The sequence below is a fragment of the Phoca vitulina genome, unplaced genomic scaffold, assembly GCF_004348235.1.
Source record: "Phoca vitulina isolate PV1807 unplaced genomic scaffold, GSC_HSeal_1.0 scaffold30, whole genome shotgun sequence".
In the NCBI taxonomy this organism is placed as follows: domain Eukaryota; kingdom Metazoa; phylum Chordata; class Mammalia; order Carnivora; family Phocidae; genus Phoca; species Phoca vitulina.
In genome coordinates this window covers 24018544-24045628 of record NW_022589733.1, presented here as the reverse complement: position 1 = coordinate 24045628, position 27085 = coordinate 24018544, and the positions used below count along the sequence as shown (strand labels likewise).

General features: G+C 53.7%; 1 protein-coding gene across 1 annotated transcript in view; it reads left to right on the top strand.

Annotated features, from left to right (window-relative positions):
- The window catches only part of FA2H (fatty acid 2-hydroxylase), a 49602-nt gene that overhangs the window by 17907 nt on the left and 4610 nt on the right, over positions 1 to 27085 (top strand). Inside the window, exons 2-5 of the mRNA XM_032424344.1 lie at positions 9940 to 10032; positions 19781 to 19923; positions 20525 to 20631; positions 26729 to 26901. Coding sequence (XP_032280235.1) covers positions 9940 to 10032; positions 19781 to 19923; positions 20525 to 20631; positions 26729 to 26901 — 516 coding nt within the window. The remainder of the gene's footprint in view (positions 1 to 9939; positions 10033 to 19780; positions 19924 to 20524; positions 20632 to 26728; positions 26902 to 27085) is intronic.

Sequence of the window (27085 nt, the reverse complement as noted above, 5' to 3'; positions counted from 1 at the left end):
ACAGCCTGAAAACGTGTGTGTGTGTGTGTGTACTCTGGAGGGGTTTGAGGAGTGATTTAGTATTTTTAATCCACTGGCCCCCTTTCCTGATGTCCTGGATTGCCCACCTAGACTGGCTTCTGCTTCCCGTGACGAGGTCGCTGGTGACGTCCTCCAAGGGGGGATCAGGCCATGAGGAGAAGCGACACCAGGAGAACCGATGGCAAGGACCCAGGAGGCTGGGACTGTCCTGTCCGTACCCCGCACATCTCCTGAGCAGGAGAAGTTGGCCCCATGTCAGGCACACACTTGCTGCTCGCTTTCTCTCCTCCTCCCGTATTCCTATCATGAACACAGGGTAGCTGCTGGCACAGCTATTCTCCTTGCAGGCATCCTGGGTGGGCGAGAAGGGGGGTGCTTCTGGAAGGCCTTGTCACTTGCCACGTATTATTCTTGTTTTTGTTTGTTTGTTTGTCTTGTACAGAAAGGCTGCGTTTGAAACATTGTAAGGACAGGCCTGGCTTCTGATTTGGACCTAGTTTGGCAGAGGGCAGCTTATTAGAAATGAAAGCGAGTAGATCCTGCTGCCTTCGTTTTTAGTCCCAAAGCTCTAGCTACTGAAAGCAGCCAGTGGTCCCCGGAGGCCTCGGGGGTGGGCTTGTTAAGTAGCACAGAAGGAGGACTCTCGACGCCGCTGAGGCTCTGGCCCCGTCCTCCTGGGCCAGGCCTGCGCCTTCCTACCTGCCCAGGACCGTGTGCTGCCCAGGCACGTGGGGCGCCCGGAGCCCCTGCCCGCCTTTGGGCCTCTAGACGCTGGGGGCAGCTGGACACAGGGCCTGGGCACCGTCTCATTTCAGAGAAAGGGTTTTCAGGCCAAACCCAGGCTGCGGGATAAAAGGCCATCTGTCCATCCCTGGGTGCCCAGCCCCGGCTTTCCTGAACAACATTCCTTTATGCCAGCAGCAACCCCCCCGGCCCCGCCTCCTGCGCCCCCGCCCTCCGCACACTGCGGCCTTTCACCGCCTCTGGGCCGGCTTGTTTGTTTGTCATGCAGAGTGCAGGCTTTCTGTTGTCCTTCTCTTTTCTCTCCCCCTCAGGCACTCTGCATTCAAACCCTCCCTGGGCACCTCAGGGTCTGGGGCCCTGGAGGAGGGCTGGGGGCTAAGGCAGAGTCCGGGCCAGGGGCTTGGGCCCCCCACCCCCACTCCGGGAGCCCTCCCAGGGGAGGCAGAGGAGGGGCATGAAGAACCTTTGCGGGACAGCCCTAGAAGTGGTTTCCTGTCTAGCTTTCCCAGCCATCACGTGAGACTTCTTGAAGCAGTGATTTGAGCCCTCGGTGTCCCCCCCCCCCCATCTGTGGATACCTCCTGCCTGCCTCTCAGGGAGAGTCGCGTGGATGCCAATGAGACACCAGCCACACGTGTGGGCTGCTGTTGGTGCCACCATGGGCGTGGCATGGCTGTCCCAGGGGCCGCATGCCCCAGTGGAGGGGGGAAGGGCGACGTAGGCCAAGGTTTCCAATAAGAGGGCGGCGGGTTGCTTGACCCCCTCCCTCCCGGCCCCGCTCCCAGTTCAGCCTGCCTCTGAAAACAGAATAGGGAAAACCGAGGAGTGACTTTCCAGGCCCTGGGGAAGGCGAGGAAGGGGGGTGCGACAGCAAACAGAGGGCTAGGAAGGGGGCGGTGCCTCGACTCGTGTCTCCCCCACCGAGGGCTCTCTGTGTGGGCTGCCCCGGCAGATCTGGTAGGAAGGCTGGGAGGATGAGGAGCCCCCTCAGCAGAGGATGAGAGGCCGACTCTTTCTCCACAGGGCCCCGGATGCCTCTCCCAGTTGTTTTCTCTCCTGGTTGAACTCCTTCTCCTCCTGCGGCCGGTCTTGATCCCAGAGGAAACTGGCTCAGGCCTGGTGTTAGCTTGTTAGGCTTGCAGAGTCCCACAGACTGGGTGGCTTAGGCAACAGTGATTGACGTTCGCAGGGTTCCAGAGGCTAGAAGTCCTAGATCATGGTGTTGGTTAGTTCCTTCTAGGGCTGAGAGGGAGAGTGGGTTCCAGGCCTCTCCCTAGCCTCTGGGGGGTTTGTGGGCAATCTCTGGTGTTTCTTGGCTTGTAGATGCCTCTGTCCATCCCTGGGTGCCCAGCCTGGCTTTCCTGAACAACAGGTTCCTATCTCTGCCTTCATCTTCACTCAGTGTTCTCCCTGAGAAGGTGTCTGTCCCCAAATTTCACCCTTTTCTAGGGACACAAATCATATAGGATTAAGGCCCCCCCTAAGGACCTCATTTTAACTAATCCCATCTACAATGGCCCTACCTCAAAATAAGGTCACATTTTGAGACACTGGAGGGCCAGCAATTCAACATACGAATTTGGGTGGGGTGGGGAGGGGCAAAGTTCAACCCAGAACAGGCCTCTGTACTGGAAAGCAAGGCCCTGGAGGTAACATCCTTGGCACGTGGCCTGTGTCTCCACCGAGATTCCTTCCCCATCACAGATTTTGTCTCCTTTTCAGTCACACAAGGGGAAAGAGAACCAGAAGAAATCAGCATCTACCACCCACTTCTGCTTCCTCTTGAAGCCAATCCTCTCTGCTAGGCTGGAGGGAGGAGGAGGCTGAGGGTCACCCCTCAGTGAACCTTGCTGGGGCTCTGGCAGCCAACCCACCCAGGGCCTCGTTACGGCTGACCCTGTAGGCCTGCCCCATGTGGGGCAGCCCAGGCTCCCACCTAGACTCCCTGTTCTGGGCAGTGCACGAGAGGACAAAACCCTGGCTCCTGCCTGCCGGGGCGCGTCCTTCTCTGGCTGTACCATGAGGCAGGAGGGCTGCGGCCCCCCCAGACATTTCAAACGTGCAGACCAAGGGCTGCGTTTGTTTTCAGACAGGTTGGTTTGGCCCACATCTTTTGTTTGTTTGCTTGTTTTAAATGCAAAGCAAATTTTAAAATCTGGAGATTTCCCATAAAAATCTGGTTTCCCAGCTTTTCTTAGAAATTGGAAGGTCGGGGCACCTGGGTGGCTCAGTCGTTAAGCATCTGCCTTCAGCTCAGGTCATGATTCCAGGGTCCTGGGATCGAGCCCCGCATCGGGCTCCCTGCTCTGCGGGGAGCCTGCTTCTCCCTCTCCCACTCCCCCCCGCTCGTGTTCCCTCTCTCGCTGTGTCTCTCTCTGTCAAATAAATAAATAAAATCTTAAAAAAAAAAAAAAAAAAGAAAGAAATTGGAAGGTCTACAACCCTGAGTTCCTACCTTACCTGACCTGGACCTAAGTCAGGGCTGCCCCCTTTAATGGGGCACGACCCCTCTGGTTCACTGCAGTCCACTCCATTCAAGATCAAGGGACAGTGACCTTTGAATACTGTTCTCAGTGCATTTCCTTTCTTTCTTTCATCTCTAGCAAAAGGGTGCCTCATGGTTTTGTTTATTTTGTTTCGTGGTACCTCATGTTTCCAAAATGAGAGTGAGCATCTTTCCTTGTGGAGGTGAAGGATACCCTCCATGTTTATTATGCAAACAAAATGAGTCTGCATTATGAACCACATCCTGCCTGCTTCACTCACTGGTGTCACCTGCCCGACCTCTGGGGACAGAGCAGGAACTCGGGGCGCCCTGTCAGGGATAAGCAATTTCTTGTTCCGAGGGTCACATAGCAAGTTGATAATGGAGCCTGGTCTGGAACCAGGTCCCTCAGTCTAGAGGGGAACCTGCAGCATCTAGAACTAGAGGCTGGCCCCAGATTCCTACCCCCCGCCCCAGGCTGCCCCTGAGGGCTGCCTCCTTGAGGGACACGTGTGTTGAGGGCACTGGAGGAAACTTAGGGAGCTGGCAGGAATAACTCCTGGGTCCTCTGTGAGTTTGGGGCTGAGGGTGCTAAACTCAGGGTGAGAGAGGGCAGAGGCTGGAGCCCAGGGGAAGGGGCAGTGGTGTCCACGAGAGGAGATCTGTGGCTTGGGCCGACCCGAGAGGAGATAATGCCTCACCACCGGCGAGGAACTGGCATTGCCCTGCTGCCCCACTGGCTTCTCTCCCTGCAGCTTTGCACTGGGGCTGGAGGCCCCAAGGAGAAGAGAATGCCCTCCTTGCTGCCCCCACCATGTTGCCCAGCACGTTCGGTGGTTCTCACCTCAGAATGGGTGGTGCCTGCCCACCCAGTCTCCTTGGTTGAGCACATTGGCCATTCTTGAACACGTTGACCTTCTCTCTCCAAGTACACACAGGCCTTGGAATGTTTTGGGCAGCTCTCTGTCTCCCTGCCCTGCCCACACTTCTGTGGCCTCTCCAGGCCTGGGCCCCTAGAGCCTCAACAGGCCACCATCGACTCATTATCGTATCATTCAGTAAGCCTTGAATGCTGATCCCATGCCAGTTACTAGAGACCTAGGGGTGAGCAAGACAGCGGGATCTCTACCCACATGGAGCTACCCCATGTTCCGGCTTGGGAGACAGTCACGGGGAAATGTATGAGGAGAGCAAGATGCTTTCAGCCCCAGCGCCACCCTGCTCCACTCATCAGGCTTCTCCCCAACAGCCTTGGGCCTGATCACAAAAGTGCTTACCAAACTTTGCTTACCAGACTACTGAAAACGCGTTCGACCGAAAGGCAGAACCACTTCCAGACACTGGAAAAGAACGCACGCGTTCTTCGCTTTCTGACACTTTCTTGGTTTTTAAAGATCTCTTGGGCTTGCTTCCAGGATCAGGAGAGTCTTTTAAATAATGCATCGTGGAAGTTTCCAAGAAACTTTAAAAAAAAAAAAAAATCTTTTAAAGCCTGAGTTATAGCCTAGTTCCCAGGAGTGACCTTTACACACTTCTGATTCATGGATGGTGTTTGCCTGTGGAATTCAAGGGTGAGCCCGGCTCAACTATAAAATAAACACTGGGGCATGGAAGGCTGGAAAATGTGGCCCAGATCGGTGTGCGCGGTGCAGTGACTCCCAGGAGGACTCATTCCTGGATCCCCCGCGCCCCGGGTCACATGGGAGCAGCCTCCAGAGTGGGAAGGGGAGCCTATCTTCAGGAGGGGCTTCGTCCTGTTTGTGTGTGGAGAAGCCTTTTAGAGCTTTTGAAATCCCACAGGAGACTCGAGAAAAAGGGTTAATGAAAGACCTGCTAGAGGACACATCCTGGTGCCTGAGTGTGTCTGCCCCTGGCCATACCAAAGTGCTGCTCGCCCTCACTCTCCTTGAAGTCTCCTCCCAGACCAGAGGTGTGGACGGCCTTGTGATTAATAACCTGGGCTTCTGGGGGGTGTGGTCCCGATGAGGCCACCCGGAGAGCACCTTGCTTATATATAAGGTCAGTCTGGGATGTATTTGCCAAGAGCATATCACCCACGACATTGCTACCTGGTGGCTCCCTCACTCTCAGGTTGAGATTAAGCTGGGGTGGCAGAAGGAGGGAAGAGAAGGACAGGAGGAAGCGGAGCCTGCTCCCTTCCCCACCTCCCTCTTTTCCTCCCCCTCCGCGAGCACGGGCAGTGTACCCCCGTGCCAGCCTTCGTTCGCGCGGGTCTGGCCCAGGGTTCAAGGGTCCCGTACTGAGGGAATGTCCAGCTGCTCGGGGCTGGGGATGCAAGCCCCGTGAGCCCTGCCGTGTGGACATGGCTCTTTCCCACGTCTCTCCTTTCACCTGGAATATTTCCAGATGAGCGGAAAGAACTGTTCCAGAGTTCCATTGTTTCCATTGGAAGCCAACACCTGTCTGTGAACCTGGGTTTTTAGCAATTTTTAAGAAAACCTTAAGGGCGGGGTGCCTGGGCGGCTCAGTGGGTTGAGTGTCCCAGTCTTGGTTTCAGCCCAGGCCGTGATCTCAGGGTCGTGGGATCGAGCCCCGCATGGGGCTCCACACTCAGCGTGGAGTCTGCTTGGAGATTCTCTCCATTTGCCCCTCCCCCAGCACTCTCTTTCTCCCAAATAAATAAATAAATCTAAGATAAAGAAAGAAAACCTTAGAACTGGAACAAGTGAACATTTGCTGTACTTCCTGTTCCTCGTAGTCTGTAGAGCCCCACACCGGCTACTTTGAACCAAGAAAATAATTAAAAACAAAATTTTAGGTTGTAATTTTTCTGCATTAAAAAATGTTTACAAATTGGACCCTTTTAAAAAAAAAAATGTCAGTGTAAAGTTGCCAAATGTCCTTCCTTAGGAAGAACTGCCTTTTATTTTGGAAGTATGCATTTCCTACCTATTTGGTCTGGAAATTTCCTTTCATTTATGAAATGCTGCTGATGATAATTTTTAAAAATATGTTTATTTGGTAAAATAAAAGGCCAGCACTCCTGTATCAGTCTGAGCCAATTTTAGTTCTGCTTATCCCATTGTACTTGGCCAAAGGGCACCAAGGATATATGGCCCAGATTATAGCAACTTTGACCCTTGTACCTGGACACTGTCGTATCCAAAGTGGCATTTTAAGATGGTATGTTCAGTGTCCTGGGCCACCTCTCTCCTAGAAGCAGATTTGTTTTCCATTTCCAGGAAGCAGGAGCCCTGCAGAACCCCAGGGTTTTATCCTCAGCAGCCAAGGCCACCGTCCTGCAGAAGCCTCAGGGAACCCTGGCCATTTGGCAAAGGACATTGACACATGGCCCACTCAAGAAATAATGAGTAGTGGGGCACCTGGGTGGCTCAGTCGGTTAAGCGTCTGCCTTCGGCTCAGGTCGTGATCCCAGGGTCCTGGGATTGAGCCCAGCATCGAGCCCCACATCAGGCTCCCTGCTCTGCGGGGAGTCTGCTTCTCCCTCTGCCTCTGCCCCTCCCCCAATTCATGCTTGCACTCTCTCTCAAATAAATAAATAAAATCTTAAAAAAAAAAAAGAAAGAAAGAATGAGTAGAGTATTTAGGATTTTCAGGAGCCCATCCTCAGCACGCTAAGAAAGAGGAAACGTAACCTGCTCTATTGGAATCTATAACACCATTGGACAAACAAGGTAATCACCCAAACATACAAAAAACAGCAAGGGACAGGAAATTATAAATAACCAATGGGGGCAGTGGGACACGTGGAAAGTATGATTTTTTAAACACTGGAAAATGAAGAGGTCATACAGTTGTTCATACAGTTGCTAGGATGATGACAAGCTGGGTACATAGTAAGCATTTGTGAATATTAATCTTTTTTTTCTTAAGATTTTATTTATTTATTTGACAGAGAGAGAGCGAGAGCAGGAACACAAGCAGGGGGAGTGGGAGAGGGAGAAGCAGGCTTCCCGCTGAGCAGGGAGCCGGATGCTGGGCTTGATCCCAGGACCCTGGGATCATGACCTGAGCCGAAGGCAGATGCTTAACGACTGAGCCACCCAGGCGCCCCGTGAATATTAATCTTTGTCATCATCCTGGGAAGATGACATTTGAGAAGGAAAATACTGGCTAGAGGGAAAAATTAGGGTTCATCCAAGGGTATAACAGCAGAGCAGTTTGGGAATACAGAGGAAAGATTTTAAATATAGGGAGGTCACTCATAAGCTGACTTATAGGGGATGATGCTATGTTCACTTTTAGGAAGTGGCGTCAGAGGGGACAGCGGGGCTTTGGGGTCAGACTATGACGTGGGCAGTTGGGAACATTCTCCAGAGGCCAGGAGTGGGGCCAGGGTCAGAGAGAGCGTCTTCTGGGCTGATGCTCTGGCACATCCTGGGTGCTCAAACGTGTGTCGATGGGCGAATGGAGGAAAGCCGTGTGGGAGGGAAGATCTGGGAGAAGAGGCAGGAGGCCACAGTGGTATTGCACGGAGACCATCAGCCCCAAAGAGGAAGCTGGTATGGGGCCAAGGCTTCCTGTCCCTGCAGACTTCCCGTGGCAGATCTCATTTCCAGGCTTTCTCTGTTTTCCGTTGCCTGCTCCCCCCCCCCCCCCCCGCCCCATCACTGTTCTGGGCGTCCAGTCATCACACATCTTTCAGGGCTGTCCAGTGAACAGGCGTGCAGGTCCAAATCACCTCCTGGACCACATTAGCTGTGCACACGATGCCAGCAGCAGCAGCCCATACAAAAGGCTCCAGGTGGCCATAAGCTAAGCGAATGAGTGCACAGGAGGGCCGCGCAAAGGGCCGGTGGGAGCTCAGCTCCCATGACATTCCATGCCAGGGAGGCATGAGTCCTGCTGGGCTCTGTGCTGGTCCCATCACATCTGCCATGGAAGAGGAACAGCGGGCCAATCCTTATGCTTAGAGACCCTGTTGTGTCCTCAGAGGGTCTTGGGGAAAAGCCGGTGGCAGGGGATGGGCTGTGGGCTGTCCTCAAATATGTGTCAGGCTGGCAGGTGAAAAAGAAAAAGTGTGCACAGTTCTAGAGGGAAGGAACCAGGAGTGATCCCTGGAAAACCAGAGGCAGTCAGGTGGGCAGAAGGAGGACTTTTCCAGGGACTGGAACTCTCAGAGAACAGTCCAGACTTGAGTGAGCAGAAACATGGGTTGGATAGATGGGTGCTCTGTGCCCCATGCTGTGAGGGGACGGCCCTTTCCTCTGCTTTGTCGTTGTTCAGCTGGCTGGGCCCCAAACAGATCTGTGTCTGCTATTCAGGGATGTCTGAAAAGCCTAGGATGTCTGAAAAACATTAAATGCTAATCCGTGGGATGACCACTCCCCTGCCCTCTTTGGGATGTGTGGGGATGGGGGTGGGGATGGTGCAGAGAAGGATCAGATTACCCTACTTAAGAAAGGATTTGGGGTGCCCAGGAGAAAACGACTATCCAGGAGGGAGGGAGAATCTATACCTCAGTGATTGGGGGCGCTCTGGGATATTTTGAGGCTAGAACGGAACTAGAAGGGACAGGTGTATTATAGGACATTTATATCGGATACTTAGGGAGTTTCATTGTAGGATATGCTATAAAACCCACTCTTCTTCGTCCTTAAGAGGTCATCCAAGATGCCTTTTTAAAGAATTCAAGTATCAGCATGGTGGCCCAGACTAAGATACTGAACTATCAACCCCAAGACAGAAAGCCTACTTTTACTTGGGTTAGTACGGGTTTCCCCCAGAAAAATGCCAGCATCACTGTCACCACCAGGTTCTCTTGGTTCATTTGGAAGCAAAACTGTAAGGATTGTGCCAATAGAAACCCCAAAGGGCTTTCCAAACAGCCCCCTCAGTTCTTGCCAGTTCCCTGCTTCCAAGGGCCCTGCCATGGCCACCAGCACCACGGTTCCCTTTAGTCCCAGGCAGGTCTCCCCTCGGCAAGGGCTCTCCCTGCCCCCCTTTCCTGCAGAAAGACGTGAGTTTCACCTATGCACCGGCCTGCCCTCCCCGGCCTCACCCCGTGTGACGTCAGGGCCAGCTGCAGCTATGTGACCTTCCCAGTACATTCCATTTCCTTCTGACTTGGCTTCTTTGTGACTTCAGTTTCACCTTGAGCCCATCTGGGCACCTCTCTGCCGGTTCCGCCCCACGTACGCTGCTGACCCAGGCATGGGAGTTCCTGGAGGGACCGTGTCCCTCTCTCTGCTGCCTTTCTGATGGGCAGGTGGTCCTAGATGCCCCAGCACGGGCTCTGGCATGATCTTACCAGGAAGGGAGGGAGCTGGTATAGTCATCGGCATGACACGGTGAGGCTGCCAGGTACCCAGAGTGCCACCCTGTGATTCCCTCTGCCTGACACCTGCCAGGGACCTAGAGAGAGAGACTGGCAGGAGTCCCCTTGCCCACAGCGAACCCACTGATGGCTCTCACCTCCCTACCGCCTCTCTGCCAAGCTTCTTTTCTCTCCCGTATCTTTCTCCCTCTTGTTGTGGCAGAAATTATTTTTTTAACAGGAGAAGAAAAGTACAGAGAATAACACAATCAGCGTCTCCCTATTTTCAAATGCACTCAGTGTCCTTGATTTCCACCCTACCCGCCCACCCCCGCCCTGCCCCAGTGTGGGGCTCTCACCAGGCGCCGTGGGCGGCTCCCTGCTCTCTTCTCCCCCTGCCCCCCACCCCCACCCAGAACTGTAGGTAATCACCTGTATCTTCTCTCCCCAGGGCTCCATGGAGAATGGGACTGTGACCTCTGCAAACACTCAGAAGACAGACCCTTGGATGGAGCCAAAGCTCAAAGTGGTGGACTGGGATAAGGTAGCTGGTGCAGGGCAGGGCGGGGTGATGATCCAGGGCTCCTGGGGCCAGGACGAGAGTGTGTGGAGCCAAAGGGTGTGGTTATTCATAAAGTTTTCCCAAGAGAGATGAGGATGGGGAAGCAGGTGCTCATAGCTTGCAGGCATGATCTGGGGCAGCAAACCCCAGCTGATGGGAGTGGGAGTGGGTGTGGGGAAGCTGTGCACAGGAGGTCTGTGCAGACCCCGGCCCCGAACACCCCAAAGGGCGGTCTCCCACAAGGACCTGGAGCTAAGAAGAGCACGATGACAAGTTCAGAAGGTCCAGACATACCCGCCTTGACCAGCATGCGGGGCAGAGCTGCCCCCAGGTACACAATCACTCTCAGGAGTCACCAGCCCGTACGGGCTCGGGAGCCTGCTGAGGCCAGGGGAGGCAGGGCTGGAGCCATTTACAACATTTGTCTGCCTGGGCGTCGGGGAGGGGGGGATGCCTGGGAGATGCCTGGGAGATCAGGGGGGAACCCGACTTGAGTGCCATTTCCCTCCAACCTGGGTTGTGGGACTGTCCCAATCCTGGAATAGATCTTACTAGGCACATCCATAAACGTACCCTACCTGTGTTAGACACGGAGGACAAGAGACGAGCAGGACAGGCCCCAGCCCCCAGGGAGCTCACATCCTGCTGGGAAGGACAGACCACCCTCACCCACAGTTACTACAACATGGGGACACGTGAGAAGCACACCCAGCGAACACAGGTGGCCAGAGGTGGGGAGGACTCCACAAAGCGGACTGTTTCCTGGGCCCCTTTGGCCAGGACCCAGGAACTCGGAGACTGTGTCTGTCCCATGGGAATTGGCACTGCTTCTGGGGGAGCCTGTCAGCCCATGGCAAAGACACTTGGGTGCTCTACTAGAGAGGTCCAGACAAGTTGTTCTGGGGCCCGTCCCCCTCGGGGAGGCATGACAACCAAAAGGGAAATGGGCCAGTAAGAGGGAAGCCTTGCCCCACAGCTTGCCCCCAGAGGGCTTACCAGAAGTGGGTGTCCTGACCTCAAGCCCTGGGTTTGGCCACAGGTGCTTGTTGCCCAGGCCAGGGTCTGAGGTTGGGAGGGTCTTGGTACAAGTAGCTGACTTCTCTGGAAGTTTTGGGGGCTTGAGCTTGTTCTGCACATGGGTAGGATGGAGAGGGAGACGGCCAGCTTGAATGGGACAAGGACCCCGGAAGCTGTGGAGTCAGCTGCGGAGGGAGATGAGGAGGAGTTGGAGAGAGGGCAGGACCAGAGAGTGAGCTGCAGGGTGTCCAGCTTAGGGCTCAGGGGCCAGTGGATGGGACCGAAAGGAGCGGTGAAGAAGGATCGTTAGGGCCAGCATCTGTGTGCCTGGCTTGGGGGTTGAGTGTTGGAAAGAAAATACTCTGAGGAGAGAGCCGACCAAGGCTGGGTGCATATGGGCAGCCCTGTGGTGCAGTGGCAAGAAAGAATCATCCTGGAAGGGACGGGGCTGTCGTTAAGAGGCTGCCTGGGGACAAGCAGATCCTGCATTGCTGGCCCTGCCTCCCCCCCCCCCCGCGAAGGGTCCTCCGAGTCTCCCCAGGCTACAGGTTCTAGGCTGACCCGAGCCATGTCACTGCATGAGGCAGGGAGAGGAGAAATCAAGTCCTGTTCCGCCATTACCCCAGGCCCCCCGTCCCCACCAGAGGGGAAGAGGGGCCTCCCGCCTGCCTCCCCTCCCAGGCCCTGCTCCTGGCTTCTTGCCCGCACAACCTGACTCACCTTCCCTGTTCCTGTGTCATTCTCTTTCACACGATTTTCTCTCTTCCTCCTGCCCCTCCTCCTGTGTCTCCGCGCTGAGACACACCATGGAGACCTGCTCTGGCAAGGGCCCCCCACCCCCCAGCCCCACTGCGGGCAGTGGGGGTCAGCACAGAGAGTTGGGCTTCCCAGGGAAAGGGAACAGTGCTTTGCTAGCTTTTTCTTATTTTTGAATTCATCTACCACATGGTCAATCCCAGCCCCTTTTGGGGAGTGGAGATGCTGGGAGAGCCCCCAAGTCCCTGGTCTGATTTAAACCCTACATCTGTTTCTGCCGCAGGCCAGGGGCTTGGGTGGGTCCGTTGGGTCTGGACCTTGAGGAGCCGTGGAGAGAGGCCAAGAAGGCAGTAGCTTTGCCTCGGCCGGGCTTCCCCGGGCCGGGGGTGGACTTGCACACCATTCCTGGGGCAGAAGGACTTGCCAGAGTTAACCCTTAGTGTTTTGCATTCAACGGGAGCCCCTCTGGGTGCTGCCGAGGAAGGGAGTCTTAGCTTCCAGAACCCAGCCTCCATAGCCCTAGAAGCTGGAGGAGGAGTAGGCTGAGCTGGAAAGAGTGAGGGGAAACACAGAAGGGGTACCAGGGCAAAGGGTGGAAAGTTCTAAAAAAGCAGCAGAAAAGGCCCGGAAGCGGTCCAGAGTGCCCCGCCCTGTTTAGAGGTGCGGTGTGGTCGGATTTTCAGGTTCCACGTGGGATTTTACTGGAACAATTTCTAAATCATTCCTTCAATCACTCAGCGGGGCAGGATCCAAGCTTCCTTGTGGGATGAGAAACTACACTGTGGCTTCTCACCCTACATTATGCCCTACTTGTCTCTCCCCCTGTTCTGGAACCCAGCCAGACTGGAGCTTGCCCGGGTACGGGTGGCCCTGGCTTCTAGGCACACCTGTCCTATTTGTCCCACTGCATCTTTTCACCACTGACCGCCCCGCCCCCACCCACGGCAGCCTCCTCCACCCTTCCCACTTTGGGGGCCAGCCTCCCAGGAACCAGATAGAACTGGTGCGGTTTGAGGGGTTTGCAGAACCCCCTGGGCAGCGGGGTTAGCACTGAATTAACGCTTCTTTTATTGAGCTCTAACCACATGCCAGACACTGGGCAGGGCAGTTTAAATATATTATCTATTATCTGATTTAATCCTTTCAGCAACAGGACAGGATAAGGATTAGAATGATCCTGATTTAACTAATGAGGAAAAGCCGAAGTCTCTGGCCCAAAGTGACTCTGCTAGTTGGCTTAGCGGCCCAGCCCGTGGTTACTGAGGAGCCCCCTCCCTTGCTGCGTATCCTGGATCCCTTCCACCCTGACAGCCGGCCCAGAAGAAGAGCCTGCGGCCTGTCCTGGGAGGGGGGCTGGCAGAAGGGAGGGGGGAGGCTGAGGTTCAGGCTTTTTCCCCATCCTGCCTTGGGCGAAGCCCGAACTGTTCCAACAGACCGCTCCGGCTCCCCCCGGCTACCAGTGGGTGAGGCCCATTCTCTTCCCCTCGGAAGCAGGTAGAATCATCCAGCCAGGGGTCTTACAAAGCCATATGCAGCAGTAGGCTCTCCAACCCCAGGTCCCCTACACACACACACAGCCCCACCCACATAATCCTTGGCATTGGGGGCCGCTCCAGGGGTCCCCAGGGCCTACGCAGATGTTGATGTGGGCTACGTGGGTTTAACCTTTCGGGACCCTCAGATAAGTCCCTGAGAACTGGGGAGAAGAGCCCCTGGATCAGAACAAGGGCCCTCTTGGCCAGCCCACATCTGGGGAAGGGTCAACCTCAACACTGCGGGTGCAGGCCTGACTCACCTCCCCACACCCTGTCCCCCGGTCACCTTGGGCCTCCTTTCTCACCTTGACCCTCCCCAGGGTAGGCGTTGAGAGAGTCCAGCTGCCCAGAGAGACCCCCAGAGACCTCCTCAAGGCTGTCCTTGTGGGGCCCAGGTCTCCCGAGTCTCTTCCCTGCTCACCGCCTTGCCCGGAGCTCCTGGCCCCTCTTCTGCAGTGCTCAGCGGTGCTTAGAAAATACCTGCCCCTAGAAGGGAAACAGGCAGGTGCGCTGGGTGGTCTCTGCCCTCTGTACCCCTGCGAGGGCAGTGGATGGGGCAGGCGGGGGGTGGGGGGGTCGGGGGGACAGGACATATGCCTGGGTGGCCACACACAGCTCCAGGTCTGTTTATCTGCAAGATGGAGGAAATTATTCCCACCCCGTACGTGGGTTTATTAGGAGGATCTGGAAATGTAGGAAGGGGTATAGAAAGTGTGCTGCTGGTGAAAGACCAGCCGACCTTGCTTTGGGATGGGGGGCAGGGCAGGTGCCTCTGCTGTTCTTCAGCCCCAAGCATTGAGGTCCCACTGACTTTCTGTATGACGTGGCCATACCTTCTCTCTCTCTCTCTGGGGTCTGGCCCTTCACCCCTGCTTCCCGGCCACACTCATCTCTGAACCCTCATGGGGGGAAGCCTGAGGCTACCACTTCCCCTGGGTACAAGGAGGACATGGGTGGACCGGAACTGCCTCTGTGGACTTGAGCTTGTCCAGCCGGGGGCCCCCGTTAGACTGTAGAGGACGGGCCTGCGGCCACCCCTTAAGGCCGCTGTGGGGCCCTCAGAGCCTCTGTGCTGGGGAATTCACAGGCATGGGGGGCCTGAGCCAGCTGATAGGAGGCCTCCCGGCCCTGTGGTTGAGACCTCGGGCTCTGGAGCTGGGCTGGCTTGGGTGCAGGTCCTGTCTGCAGCATAGACCATTGAGCATCTGACCTCAGTCTCCTCATCTGTAGAATGGGGTCGTCTCAGGCTCTAGCTCTCAAAATCACAGCTCGGGTAGGATAATGGACATGAAGGCTAAGCCCAGGGGGCCTATGACAAGGACAAAGAAACAGTAGCTGGGATTCTGGTAGAGCTTCTTGTCCTCACTCTTCTCCTTAGGTCATGGCTGTGGAGGTGGGAGGAACACTGGGCCAGCGGCCCCCTCTCCTCACATGTGCCCTGTCTGGGGCAAAGCAGAGTCCCCACTCACCACTCCTGAGCTGGGGCAGCCCCTGGGAAGAGTTCTGTGCCACCTTGTCCCTGTGCTGCCTGGGAGGAGGGGGACCTGGGGGACAGAGGAGGCCCCCTTCCAACCCTGGTAGCATGCAAGCCCTCCCGTGCTCCCTCTGGGCAGCAGGCTGCCCTTTCCCCCTGCAGGCCTTGCTGCATTCCAAACATAGCCCAGGAGAGCCCTCCCCCTCCCTTGGGTCAGGGGCAGAGCTGGGTGGGGGAGGGGAGTAGGACTTGGGCCAAACTTACCCCATTTGCATGTGTTTCCTGGGGCCCAGCCTGTTGCACAGGATTTTTGAGTTCATTAAAGGACCCCCACCCCCACCCTCAACAAGCAGTTTCTGGGTATATCTTCACCTTCATCCACACAGCTTTAACTGGGTACCCCTGAGTGAATCACTTGCTGTCTCTGAGCATCAGGCTCCACGTCTGTAAAAGGAGGATTTGCTATTGGGAAGGTAGCTATGGAAGCCCCCACTGCCTGGGAACCGGAAGTGTGGTCAGGGGTCTGTTCTCACCTCCTTTTCCCCACTCAGCCTCATGCAGAAGCTATAGACCGTTGCCCATGTGTTCCTTGTGTCCCAGAGCCTGAGGAAGTAGGGGTAGGAAGGGTTCAGGACCAGGTGCTGGGAGGGGGAAGAAGAGAGCCATTTGTCTGGGAGGACTAAGGAGCCAAGGGATCATTAGCCAGGGTGAAGGGGAAGTGGAATTTATTTGGATTCCCATCTTCCTATCCCATCAGATTCTGAGCTGTCCTCTTTTACCATCCTCCCTTCTCAAGAGCAGTTCCCAGACAGGTGCCATGTTGGAAATGACCCAGTAAGTGAGTGAGCGGTGCTGGACGTATTAGGACCCAGCTGAGACTTTCTCTGTCAGTGATCAGGACTGGAAGAGAATTGAGAAAAGACACCTCGTCAGTGCATGTACTGTCTAAATCAAGGCTGAGCATATGGTGAATGTCCCATCCCCCAGGAGACTGTGTGGAGGGAAGACTGGGCTGGGGAGTAGGTCAGAGGCAGCCTTGCAACCAACTCTAGACAGCAAGTCCGCCATTTGTACAGTGGCCAGTGACCACTGGTCTACCCAGGAAGGAACCAAAGTCATCTCCAAAGACCAGATGGGCCACAGGACATCGAACAGGAGACCCCTGTGTTCAAGGGGGTGGGGGGCTTAGGGGGCTGGCCCTGACTACCACACCTGAAAACAACCAGCCCTCCTATCTTCTGTCCTATTGTTCTGTTCTCTGCAATAGGGTGTATGATTCAGGCTAGAATTCCGGTTTGCTGCTCACCTAGACATTCTTCCTGTGTCGCAACTGAATTAAGCTTATAAGTCCTATGCTGTTTTCTACTCACTTTATGAAATAAGGGCAAAATGGATCAATAGGTAAAAATTTGCCCAAACCACTGCTAGGCTGAGAGAGGGGCCTGCCTGGCCATACCACTGTGTTATAGCTAGAAACATTCACTGTCTAAGTTAGCTAAGTTTGAATTACATGTACAAATGAAAAAAGGCATTGAATGTTGTGTGTAACATGTGAAAATGGAACATAGAAAATCCAGGGGTTTCATTCAAGATAGATGGTGATAAGTTAAGGATGCATATTATCCTTAGAGCAGCAACTGTGGGAAAAATACAAAAGGGTATAGCTAAAAAGCCAATAGAGATTATAATATAGACTATTTCAGGGCACCTGGGTGGCTCAGTCGGTTAAGCATCTCTCATCGACTCAGGTCATGATCTCCGGGTCCTGGGATTGAACCCCACATCAGGCTTCCTGCTCAGCAGGGAGTCTGCTTCTCACTCTTTCTCCCTCCCCTCCCTATTACTCATTTTCTCTCTTTCTCTCTCTCTCAAATAAATAAAATCTTTTTAAAAAATATTTCTAAATACTTGATTAATGCAAACAAGACAAGAAAGGAAGGCAGAGGAGACAGTAGAAAAGAAACAGCAAGATGGTAGACCTACCCCAGCATTAAATGTAAATGGACAAAACACTCCAATTAAAAGGCGGAGATTGTCTGACTAGATTAAAAAAGCAAGACCCAACTATATGCTGTCTTCAAGAGATGCACTTTAAATGTAAAGACATACGCAAGAGGAAAGTAAAAGGGTGGGAAAAGATAGACCATGCAAACACCAAGCATTAAAAAAGCCCAGTAGTGGTTCCATTAAAATCAGACAAGGTGGGCTTTGGGACAAGGAATATTACCAGGGACCAAGATGGCTATTACCCCATGATAAAGGAGCCAATTCATCAAGAAGACATAACTGCGCAACCTTGGGCAAATTATCCAGCTTCATTTCCCATCTGCAAAATAGCAATAATAACAGTACCTGCCTAGTTAGGGGTATGGTGAGGATCAAATTATTTAATCCCTTCTTTTTCTTTTTTTTTTCCCTCAAATTATTTAATTCATATAACATGTTTAGAACCTTGCTTGGCACATGACAAATGCTCTGCGAACGTTAGTTCTCAAGGTAATTGCAGTTGGAACAAAGCCTCAAGCTCTCACCATGACCCTGGCTTTGCTTCCTCTGAGGTGGGGCTCTGTGGGCTGCTGCAAGATAAGGTGTAAATACAGGCCACTAGCTGGTTCCTCCAGTCCTTTTTCTGGGTAGTGGTGGTGCTATGTGTGTGCATGTGTAGAGACATGAGGCAGAGGAATGGAGAGAACGAGACAGCCTGCACCCAGTGAATCTGTTTGCTATGAGACCCAAGGAAGAAAGTCAAGGAGGCATGGGGACTGGGGCCAGGAAGGGAGCAGGCACCAGGTGGAGTTTGGGTGATTGCCTGGTATGACTGGTGCTGAATGGGATGGCTCCAGGCTGACCTGAGTCATCTCCTAGCCTGAGAAGCAGGAAGGCAGCCACTACGTGGGAATTACCGAGTTCACATGGCAGGAACCACAAAGAACTTTGGGCCTTTCCCCCGGTCACAGGCACAGAAGAATGCCCAGTGAATCCCCTGCTTGCCCCAAGGCCCCTATGCCTCTGCTCCAAGGCAGTGACAGTGGGTCTGGTTTCACCTGTGGCAGGGCTGGGAGATCTGCTAAAGCTATGCGAGCTTTGGCAGGGAGGTCTGGGCAAGGATGACATTCCAGCCAGGGATGCGGGAAAACAGGTCTCTGAATCACTGTTGACTCCTTCTCCCAGGCTCGAGAGCTCTCCCTCCATGTACACCTCCTTTTCCTCTCCTTTACTCTCCTGACACTATCTCTCTTCTCACCCTCAGTGGCCACCTACCTCCCTTATATTGGAGATTTACTGGCACCCACCACTCACTGGGCACATCTCACCCTCTCTCCTATTGTGGGTGGTAGGTCAGAGCACACCAGCTTTATAGAGGTGAGAGCCTAGGAGCTCCAAGAGGTAAAGGCACTTGCCCACTTCTGATAAATGGCAGAGTCTGTCTTGGAAGGTGGTCCCTCACTACAAATTAATTGTTCTTTACCAGTTTTAGTTTACTGATTTTGGTCCAGATTAATCTTCTTCAATACACGGACTTTCAGAAATCTTTAAGAGCTTCCCATTGCCTAGAGCTGCAACCTCCAAGTTTTTTTGATCTTGCATCCCTATGAGTAAAACATTTAGAGCACATTCTCCATTCTATGTCCATTTTAATTTTCTATAAATTATTTGCATGTGCTAATGTACTCTTGTATCATGTACATTAGAAAATATTCATATGTGGTTTAAAGATGAGATAAATATATCACAAATAGAAGGAGTCTCTAATATTCTCTCCCTGCATCTGTGGATCAGCCTGTGAGTACCCCTAGGATATGTATACATCCCTACCTTGGAAACAGTTGGTCTGGAGGAAAAAGTGCCAAGTCGTGGGCCTGGTATGGGGTGTTCTGCCATCTAACGCTGTCAGGAGATTTCTTTCTACTGCCCTGCGGATCAGTGTCAAGGTACCAGGTGGGCCACAGTCATTCTCAACTCCGTGTCTCCCTCTACACCCTTCCCCTCTCCTCCTTTCCGAGTCCTCCATGTTGTGTGAGCTCTAGCCCAACGCCTGGGTTTTCACAAAGTCTTTCTCTTCGACCCTGGACCCAGGCATTTGTACCAGTCATTCTGTCTCCTGATCTCAGCCTACCTGCATCACCACTAAACAATCTCGCCTGGCATGTTTCGTGTTGCCGAGCACTTTAGGCAGGTACTATTATTATTACTTCCATCTCATAGCTGGGGAAGCTGAAGCTCAGAGAGGTCAAGTAATTTGCCCAAGATCACACAGTAAGTGATGGAGCCAGGATCTGTACCTGGACCTGACTCTAGAGTCTACTCTGATTAAGCACTAAGCTAGATAAAGCAAAGATGATCATTTATATTCCTGCTTATTTTTCTCAGCAGCTTGCATAAAAATACATACACACATGAAATATCAAGCAAATTTTTGAATGAATGAATGAATGAATGAATCACTCAACATCAAGAAGAAAGCCCATGGTAAAAGGGAAAAGGCCTCTCTTATTACCAGTACAGAATGTATTGGTTCCTGTACCTAAAGAGTCTTGGGAAGGACTTCAGGCTTCAGGCGTGGCTGAATCTGGGTGTGCAGGTGTCATCACCCAGATTCAGTGTCTCCAGCTCCTGGTTTGGCTATCCTCTGTGTTAACCAAGTCCTCAGGTAGGCTCTGCTAGCAACTCCAGGGTCATGCCCTGCCCACTTAGCATCTCCAGCAGGAGGAAAGAAAGGGTGATGGCTCATTGCACCAGCTCAGGTCATGGGCCTGTCTTAGATCATATTTCCATGACCAGGGGGGCTGAGATGAGGGGCTTGGTCAGTTCTGGGATCATCAAAGTGGAAGGGTGGGTCGTGCCATACAGATCCCGCGAGCTGAGGTGGAGGATGGGGATTGGGATATTGGAAGAACGAGTGTGCACAGGTGTGAATATCAAGTCCACTTGACTTTGTCTCTTGCAGGATTTGGTAGACTGGCGGAAGCCCCTACTGTGGCAGGTAGGCCACTTGGGAGAGAAGTATGATGAGTGGGTCCACCAGCCAGTGATCAGGCCCATCCGTCTCTTCCACTCTGACCTCATCGAGGCCCTCTCCAAGAGTGTCTGGTGAGCCCTGCTCTGGGCCCATGGTGGGCTGTCCCTCTCTCCTGACGCTGCCAGTCAGATACAGAAGGGGAAGGGGCAACTGGGGCCCTCCCCAGAGCCCAGAGCTGTACTATAGCTCTTGGGGGATAGTGGAACATGCCATAGACATAATCTATTCCTCTGCATGGCTTGTCCATTGAGTGAGTGGCAACCTAACATGTAGCCAGGAACCACTTTCAAGGTCACCCCTGTTCTAGTCCAAACTCTTTTTGAGGATTTTCCAGCTTCTAAAGCCCACGGGAATTATTTTGCCTGCAATTGGCTCCTTTGCCACAAGAGGTCAGCATCTATCCAGCTGCACAAAGTCTAGCCACAGGCATGCAGTTCTTTTCTGCCAATAACTTCTCTCCGAGAGAGAAGCAGATAGACTTACAGTCTCTCTCTTCTTTTCTCCTCCCCGCCCCAAAGCAGTGTCCCTTTGGCCCTATGTCTCCATATGCTTTCTGTATAGGCTTTGGTCTCATTTATCCCTTCCTCTAGTTGAGAGATGCATCTCTGGGGAAGCTGGACGCTGTCGAGCCCCAGTGCATGTATCTCTCTTACCCTGATGGCTCTCCTGCAGGTACAGTGTCCCTATCATCTGGATGCCCCTGATGCTGTACCTCAGTTGGTCCCACTACCGAACCCTCGCTCAGGGCAACGTTCGACTCTTCGAGTCCTTCAGCACAGGTAATGTTGGTTCCTTCCCAGAGGCAGGAGATTGCAGTGCCATCTCCAGTCCTGAGTTTCGAAGAACATAGAACCCCAAGCCACATCCCAACATTTGTAGATGAGACCTATCTGTAGCAATAGACTTCCAAAGAACAATGTCGGACTCCCCCCACCCCAACCCCAAGTGGATAAAGGAAACAAAACAAAACAAAACCAGCAACATGTTAGCAGAAACTAAATGAAATCATTTCATAGCAGTAAAGGAGAGGGCTTCTTGCTGAGTCTAGTGCTGGAAAATGTGTGACTTGGGATGGTCAAGAAACTGAATGAAATCATTTCACTAGGTGCACAGCCGGGAGCTGGACTCACAATGCTCCGCGAACACAGCACAGATTAGAACCTGGGCGAGAAAGATGTGGGAGTATCCTACCGTGTTCCCCGGGCAAAGGCCCATGCAGCAGAACCCCTGACCACTGCTGAGCACTTACCACAGGCCAGGCCGACTGCTTTCCAGGGACCATCTCCCTTAACCCTCCCAGCCTTCCCTCGAGAGAGGTACTGTCATCATGCCCTTTTAGAGATGAGATGGTGCGCCTCAGACAGGTCAAGTGAGGGATTCAGGTCACGTGGCTAGGACGGGCTTGGGTGTGGCCACTTCTGCCAGCCTACCTCCCAAGCTTACTGCCCTCCTTGTGCGCCTAGGAACAAGCCACCTGCCCAGATGGTCTCCTGCCCTAGCACAGCCGGCCTCGGGGAGGTGCCTAGCCCCCAGGGGGTGGCTCAGACCGAGGCGAGGTTGGGGGACAGGCAGGAGAGGGTTGCTGGGAGTCGTTGAGGTGGGCTTTCCTCTCCTGATGGCACGTCACGTTCCTGACTGTGGGCCGTCAGAGCCCCCCCCGCCCCGCCAGACATGGGCTTCTTCTCCCCACACTCCAAGGCTTCGTTCCTGCCCATCTCTGCTGGGAGTGGCAAGCTGAGGGCTGAATGGCTTAGGCAAGAGGGGCCAGGAGGCCGCAGTGGTGAGAGCCTCCGTTGTCCCAGCTGGCCCAGGCTGGGGTGGGAGATGGACAAGCTGCAGGAAGCCCCCCAGTGCCCGGAACTGCTCCCGCGCACCGCGGGTTAACGCGCCTGCCCTGCAAGCCAAGGTTACCCTTTTCTGCCCACGCTGAATAGCTCAGGCACAGCACGGGGCTTGTTGCTCAGAAGGGCTGCTCACTGAATCGCCCACTGTCCACTCGGTGCTGCTCTAACAATCACCAACAGTGGCCGGGCCGCCAAGGCTGGCAGCCGGAGGGGGTGGGGGACGCCAGAGCTTTGGCCCAGGTCCCTCTGCACGATTCCTCCAGAGATGCCACTCGGTACCAGCTCCGGCCGGATGGGCCGACAGGGCTGATGCTGGGGTGAGGGGGCGGGCAGAGACTTGACCTATAGGAGGGGACTCTTCTGCGTGCAGGGAGAGTGATTTGAGGGCTGGGTCCGAAGGCAGGCCTCTGCAGAGAGCTGAACTGTGCTATCTGATAGAGGTCCAGGGTAGAGTCTGTGACTGCAAGGCCAGCAATGATTGCATGAGAGAGAGGTGTCCACAGCCCTCCCTCATCCCCTAACTCATCAAGCGAGGCACAGACCCCATGCAGAGAGGACAAGAACCACAGAAGGAGGGGAGGGGATGCTCAGCAGGGTCCCAGTGCAGCTGCTGGACAGAGGGTACACGGAAATACAGGCAGACAAGTCAGGGTGCCAAGGAGCCGGAGAAGCTGAATGGAGGTACCAGTTCAATGCTGAAATTCCTAGACGCGTGTGTGAAAATGCTTGGAAAGGCAGAGGGGTTCTGCAAATTTAGGATGGCCCCCAGAGTGGTTCCTGGGAGCAGGTTAGAGTGAGGACCACGCCAGAACCATGGCCAAGCAGCACCCTTGGGTTGCAGGCCACCCCCCTGGGATGCAGGCCGCCACCGGGACTCTGTGGTGGGAGCCCGAGCAAAGGTCAAGACCAAAGTCTGTGGCCAGGGAATGTTCCTGCGTGTCCAGTCCCTTCCCTGCTGCCAAGAGAGCTAAGCAGCAAGGTAGGGCTCCTGCACTGTGGGAGGGGGGAGGCAGGGGGCTGGGCTGGGAACCTCCTTCTTCAACCAGGGACCCTCCAGAACTCTACAAGGAGCATCAAGACAAGGTGGGCACAAGTTAGAACTTAGATGTATTTTGCCTCACACTTAAATTTAAATGGTCCCATTTGAAAATCACAGAGGCTACTTATTATATATGAGGAGCATATTATTATCAGTATTAACATATAATTATATATTAGTCTTACTATATAATATATATCCTCATCATATAATCAGGTATTCTGTTTCCTCCATCCTAACAACAGCCTTTCATGGTAGGTAGGATATTTTACTGTTGAGAAAACACCGAGGTGGTGCAGAGCCAGGATTTGAACCCAGGTCTGCAAATCCAAAGCCTGTGCTCAGTGTACTTCACCAGAGTGTTCTGAAGGACCCCCAGAGGTGTCAGAGCTTCCCTGGAAGGAGGGCTTTCTTTCCTACCTGAGCAGCCCCACCAAGGTCGGACGGCCTCTCACACAAAGCTATTAGGCAAGCATCTTGTACCAAATGTGGACACAGCTTAGGTTGACATCCTGATGAACTTCCACCCGCTGAGCTCACCTCTGTGGGACAGTCATCTGCAGAGCTGCAGGTTAGGAACAAGTGGACTGAGGAGCAAGCCAGACTTCGGGTGCCAATTGCTAGGGATTTGGCTGGAAGGCCCTGGGTGGGGGAGGGGTTGCAGAAGGCCACTGCTCCCTCCTCCAACCCCACTGAGTCAGCAGTCAGCAGTATGGTCCCATTTGAGAAGCCTTCAGGGCTCTCTTATGGTTACTGCTCACCCTTTCCCCCACCCCGCAGCTCGGCCTGGGACAAAAGGTCAGGTTCACATTGGTCCTTCATTGTTTTGTCGAATGGGGCTGGGCCTAGATTCTGTTTCAAAGAGCCAGAAGGTCACCTCCTCCCCCTGCCTTCCTGGGCTTTCTTCCTTCCTCAGCAGCCACCTGTGGTCATCCACGAGGGGCCCACTCTGCCCGTAAAATGGGGACGAAGGGTAAAACAGCCACAGTGCAGCGTGAAAAGCATGATGTGAAGGGCGGGGCAGGAGCTCCGAAACCAGCCCAGGTGGGGATCAAGGGCATCTTCGGAGGCTTCTCGAGGCAGACACCTGGGCTGAATCTCCAAGGATAAGGGGGCAGGGAGGGAAGTAAAGAAAATATGAGCAAAATTAGGCATATGGTGAGAGTGGGGAGGAAGGAGGATGAGGTACATCTAAGGAGCCACAAGGGCTCTGATTTGGCCCCAGGACAGGTGCACAGGGAAACGAGGCAGGGATGTGGCCGGCAGCACGGGTCTCGAGGGACTTTGAGTGCCCTGCTGGGGGTTTGCACTTTACCTTAAAGGTAATGAGGCACCATTGAAGAGTCTGAACAGTGCATGGACACAGGAGATTGGGATGGGAGGCAGATGCCTCATTGGGCAAGAGGTGATAAGGTGGTAGGAGATTTAAGAGCAGTGAATCGACCGGAGAGATTTTTTAAAATTGAGATGAGAATCCCATAACATAAAGTTAACCATTTTAAAGTGATCAATTCAGTGGCATTTAGTACATTTGTGACGGGGTACAGCCACCGCCTCGGCCTAGTTCCAGAACATTTTCACCACCCCAAAAGGAAACCCCATGCCCACTGAGTAGTCGCTCCCCATCTCCCCTTCCCTCAGCCCCTGGTAACCACCAAATATACCTTCTGCCTCCGTACATTTGCCAATTCTGGACATTCCATACAGGTGGAATTGTACAACATGTGGACTTTCATATCTGGCTTCTTTTACTTTGCCAAGAGATGTTAAAGAGGGAGAACCCACAGGGCCTGGTGCCTGGGTGGATGCAGGAGGGAGGGATAAGTTAAGCCAACATGTGGATGTTGGAACCTCTGGCTGAGGAAGAAACCCAAGAGGAGCAACCTAGGGTGACAGGATGGGCAGGAAGAAGTGGAGGAGGATTGGCCTCACTTCAGAGCTGTTGACTTTGGGGGCCTGTGGACAGCCATCTGGAGGTGCCCAGGAGCCAATGGCTGTCCAGGACCGGGGTGAAGGTGGAGGTCTGGGTGGGGATGGAGGCGGGGGGGCGGGGGTGGCTTGTGGGTGTGGCCGACTTCCAGGATCCAGTAGAGAGTGTGCGAGAGTAGAGGATCAAGGCTCTGATGCTGGGGACAGAGGCAGCATTTCCATGATGGCACCTGACAAGGGGCATCTAGAGAAGAGGAGAAAAGCCAAGTGACCCAGCAGGCGGGGAGAGGAGCTGTGTATTCTAACTATATCGGTCGTAAATCCTTCAAGAATCTGAGAAGCTGTGGACGGGCTCCCCTGAAACAGTGCACAAAAATCAGAAGATTAAATTTAGTTACGATATGACCCAGGAACTTCACTCCTAGGCTTATCCCCAGGACAACGGAAACCACGCGCACACAAAAACTTGTACTTGAATGCTCATAGCAGCATTTACCGTAATAGCCCCAAAGTAGAAATAGCCCAGATGTCCATCAACTGAGGAACGGATAAACAGAGGTGGTACATCCATACAAATGGAAAAATATTCAGCCTTGAAAAGGAATGAAGTCCGGATCCATGCTACAACATGGATGAGCCTTGAAAATAGTATATGTTAAAAAAGCCAGTCATAAAAGACCACACATGGTAGGATTCCGCTTATATGGGGTGTCCAGCGTAGGCAAATCTGTAGACCAAAGGCAGGTTTGTGGTTTCTAGGGGCTGGGAAACAGCAGGAGTGCGGAGGAATGAGGAGTGACTGCTAACAGAGACAGGGTTTCTTTCTGGGGTGATAGAAATGTTCTAGAATTGACCGCTGATTGGTTGCACAATACTGAATATATGAAAGAAACCACTGAACTGTACACTTTAAGGGGGTGAATTGTAGGATATGTGAATTATATTTCAAGAAGGCTGTTATTTTTCAAAAGGGAGAGGAAGCCTGGCCAAAGCAATGGCTTATGGAGGAAAGTATAACTCGGAATGAGAATAGGCGTGGAGAAAACGGTGACCGGAGCTGGTGTCCCTGTGAAGCCAAGAGTGAATGGGGACAAGAAATGAGAGCTTCCAAGACTGTCATCGGAGGGTTGGGGGTGGGGAACCTCACACTTGATGACAAGTCCATCTCTCCAGTCTTCTGGTCTCCAGGCGAATCATCTTCAGGTTTTCCACGTCTCCCTCGTATGCTATGATTTCAAGTCTTGTCTGTTGAGATTTCTGTACTTGGGTTTTTCTGTCCCTCCTGCCCCTCCCTCCCCCGTCCCTTTTTGTTAAAACATCTTTCATCAATAGTCCCCTGGTCTTAGTTGGGGACCCTCCCTCTCCCCAATGCCACTAAAGCAAGGTCACCCTTCCCAGGCATGTCAGCCATTTGGACTGCTTTAACAAAACATCGCAGACTGGGTGGCTTATAAAAAACAGAAATTGATTGCTCAGAGTTCCAAAGACTGAAAGTCCAAGATCAGGATGCCAGCCTGGTCAGGTGAGGGGCCCCCTTGCAGGTCCCAAACTTCTTGTTGTATCCTCACATGGCCGAAACAGGGAGGAGCTCAGTGGGGTCTCTTTTATGAGGGCACTAGTCCTGTTCATGATGGCTCCACCCTCATGACCTAAGAGCCCCCCAAAGGCCCCACCTCCCAATACCTTCCCATTGGCAGTGAGGTTTCGGTTCACATAAGAATTTGGCGGGGAGGACACTCGGACCACAGCACCAGGGAAATTTCCAGCACTGGCAACATCTGCTCCTCCTAGTCCCCCCAAGGAAGATCTCAGACCTCTGGCCGGCAGCACCATTGTTCCCTGAGAGGACCCCTCCCAGCCCAGGACAGATCCTCACGGCCTCCTTCCCATTTTGACCCAAGAGCCCCATCCAGTGTGGCCCGGCCCCACAGCTGCTGGACGGAGAGCAGCTACTCCCAAGGTGATGGGGCAGAGAGACAGGATGCCTGGAGCCACCAGCCATCACTGCCCCCCGGGGCCGTCTGCCCTGACTCTGGCCTCTCTCTCTCTCCTGCCGTTCTGCAGAGTACTCGGTAGCCATGCCTGAGTCTGTGTTCCCGGGCCTCTTCGTGCTGGGGATGCTCCTCTGGAGCCTGCTAGAGTACCTCATCCACCGCTTCCTGTTCCACATGAAGCCCCCCAGCGACAGCCGTTACCTCATCATGCTGCACTTCATCTTGCACGGCCAGCACCACAAGGTGAGCGGGCAGCCTCCCGCCTGGGGCCTGGCAGCTGTCCCCAGCGCAGGGGGGCCGCAGGTCTTTGTGGGGGTCAGCTGGGGAGCAAGAGGCAATCAGGGCACTCCATGTTGCTCGGAGGGGTGACTGGGTCCCCATCTGACCCGGGCGTGGGCTTCGAGAGCGTGCGTGCCTGCCCACTGTC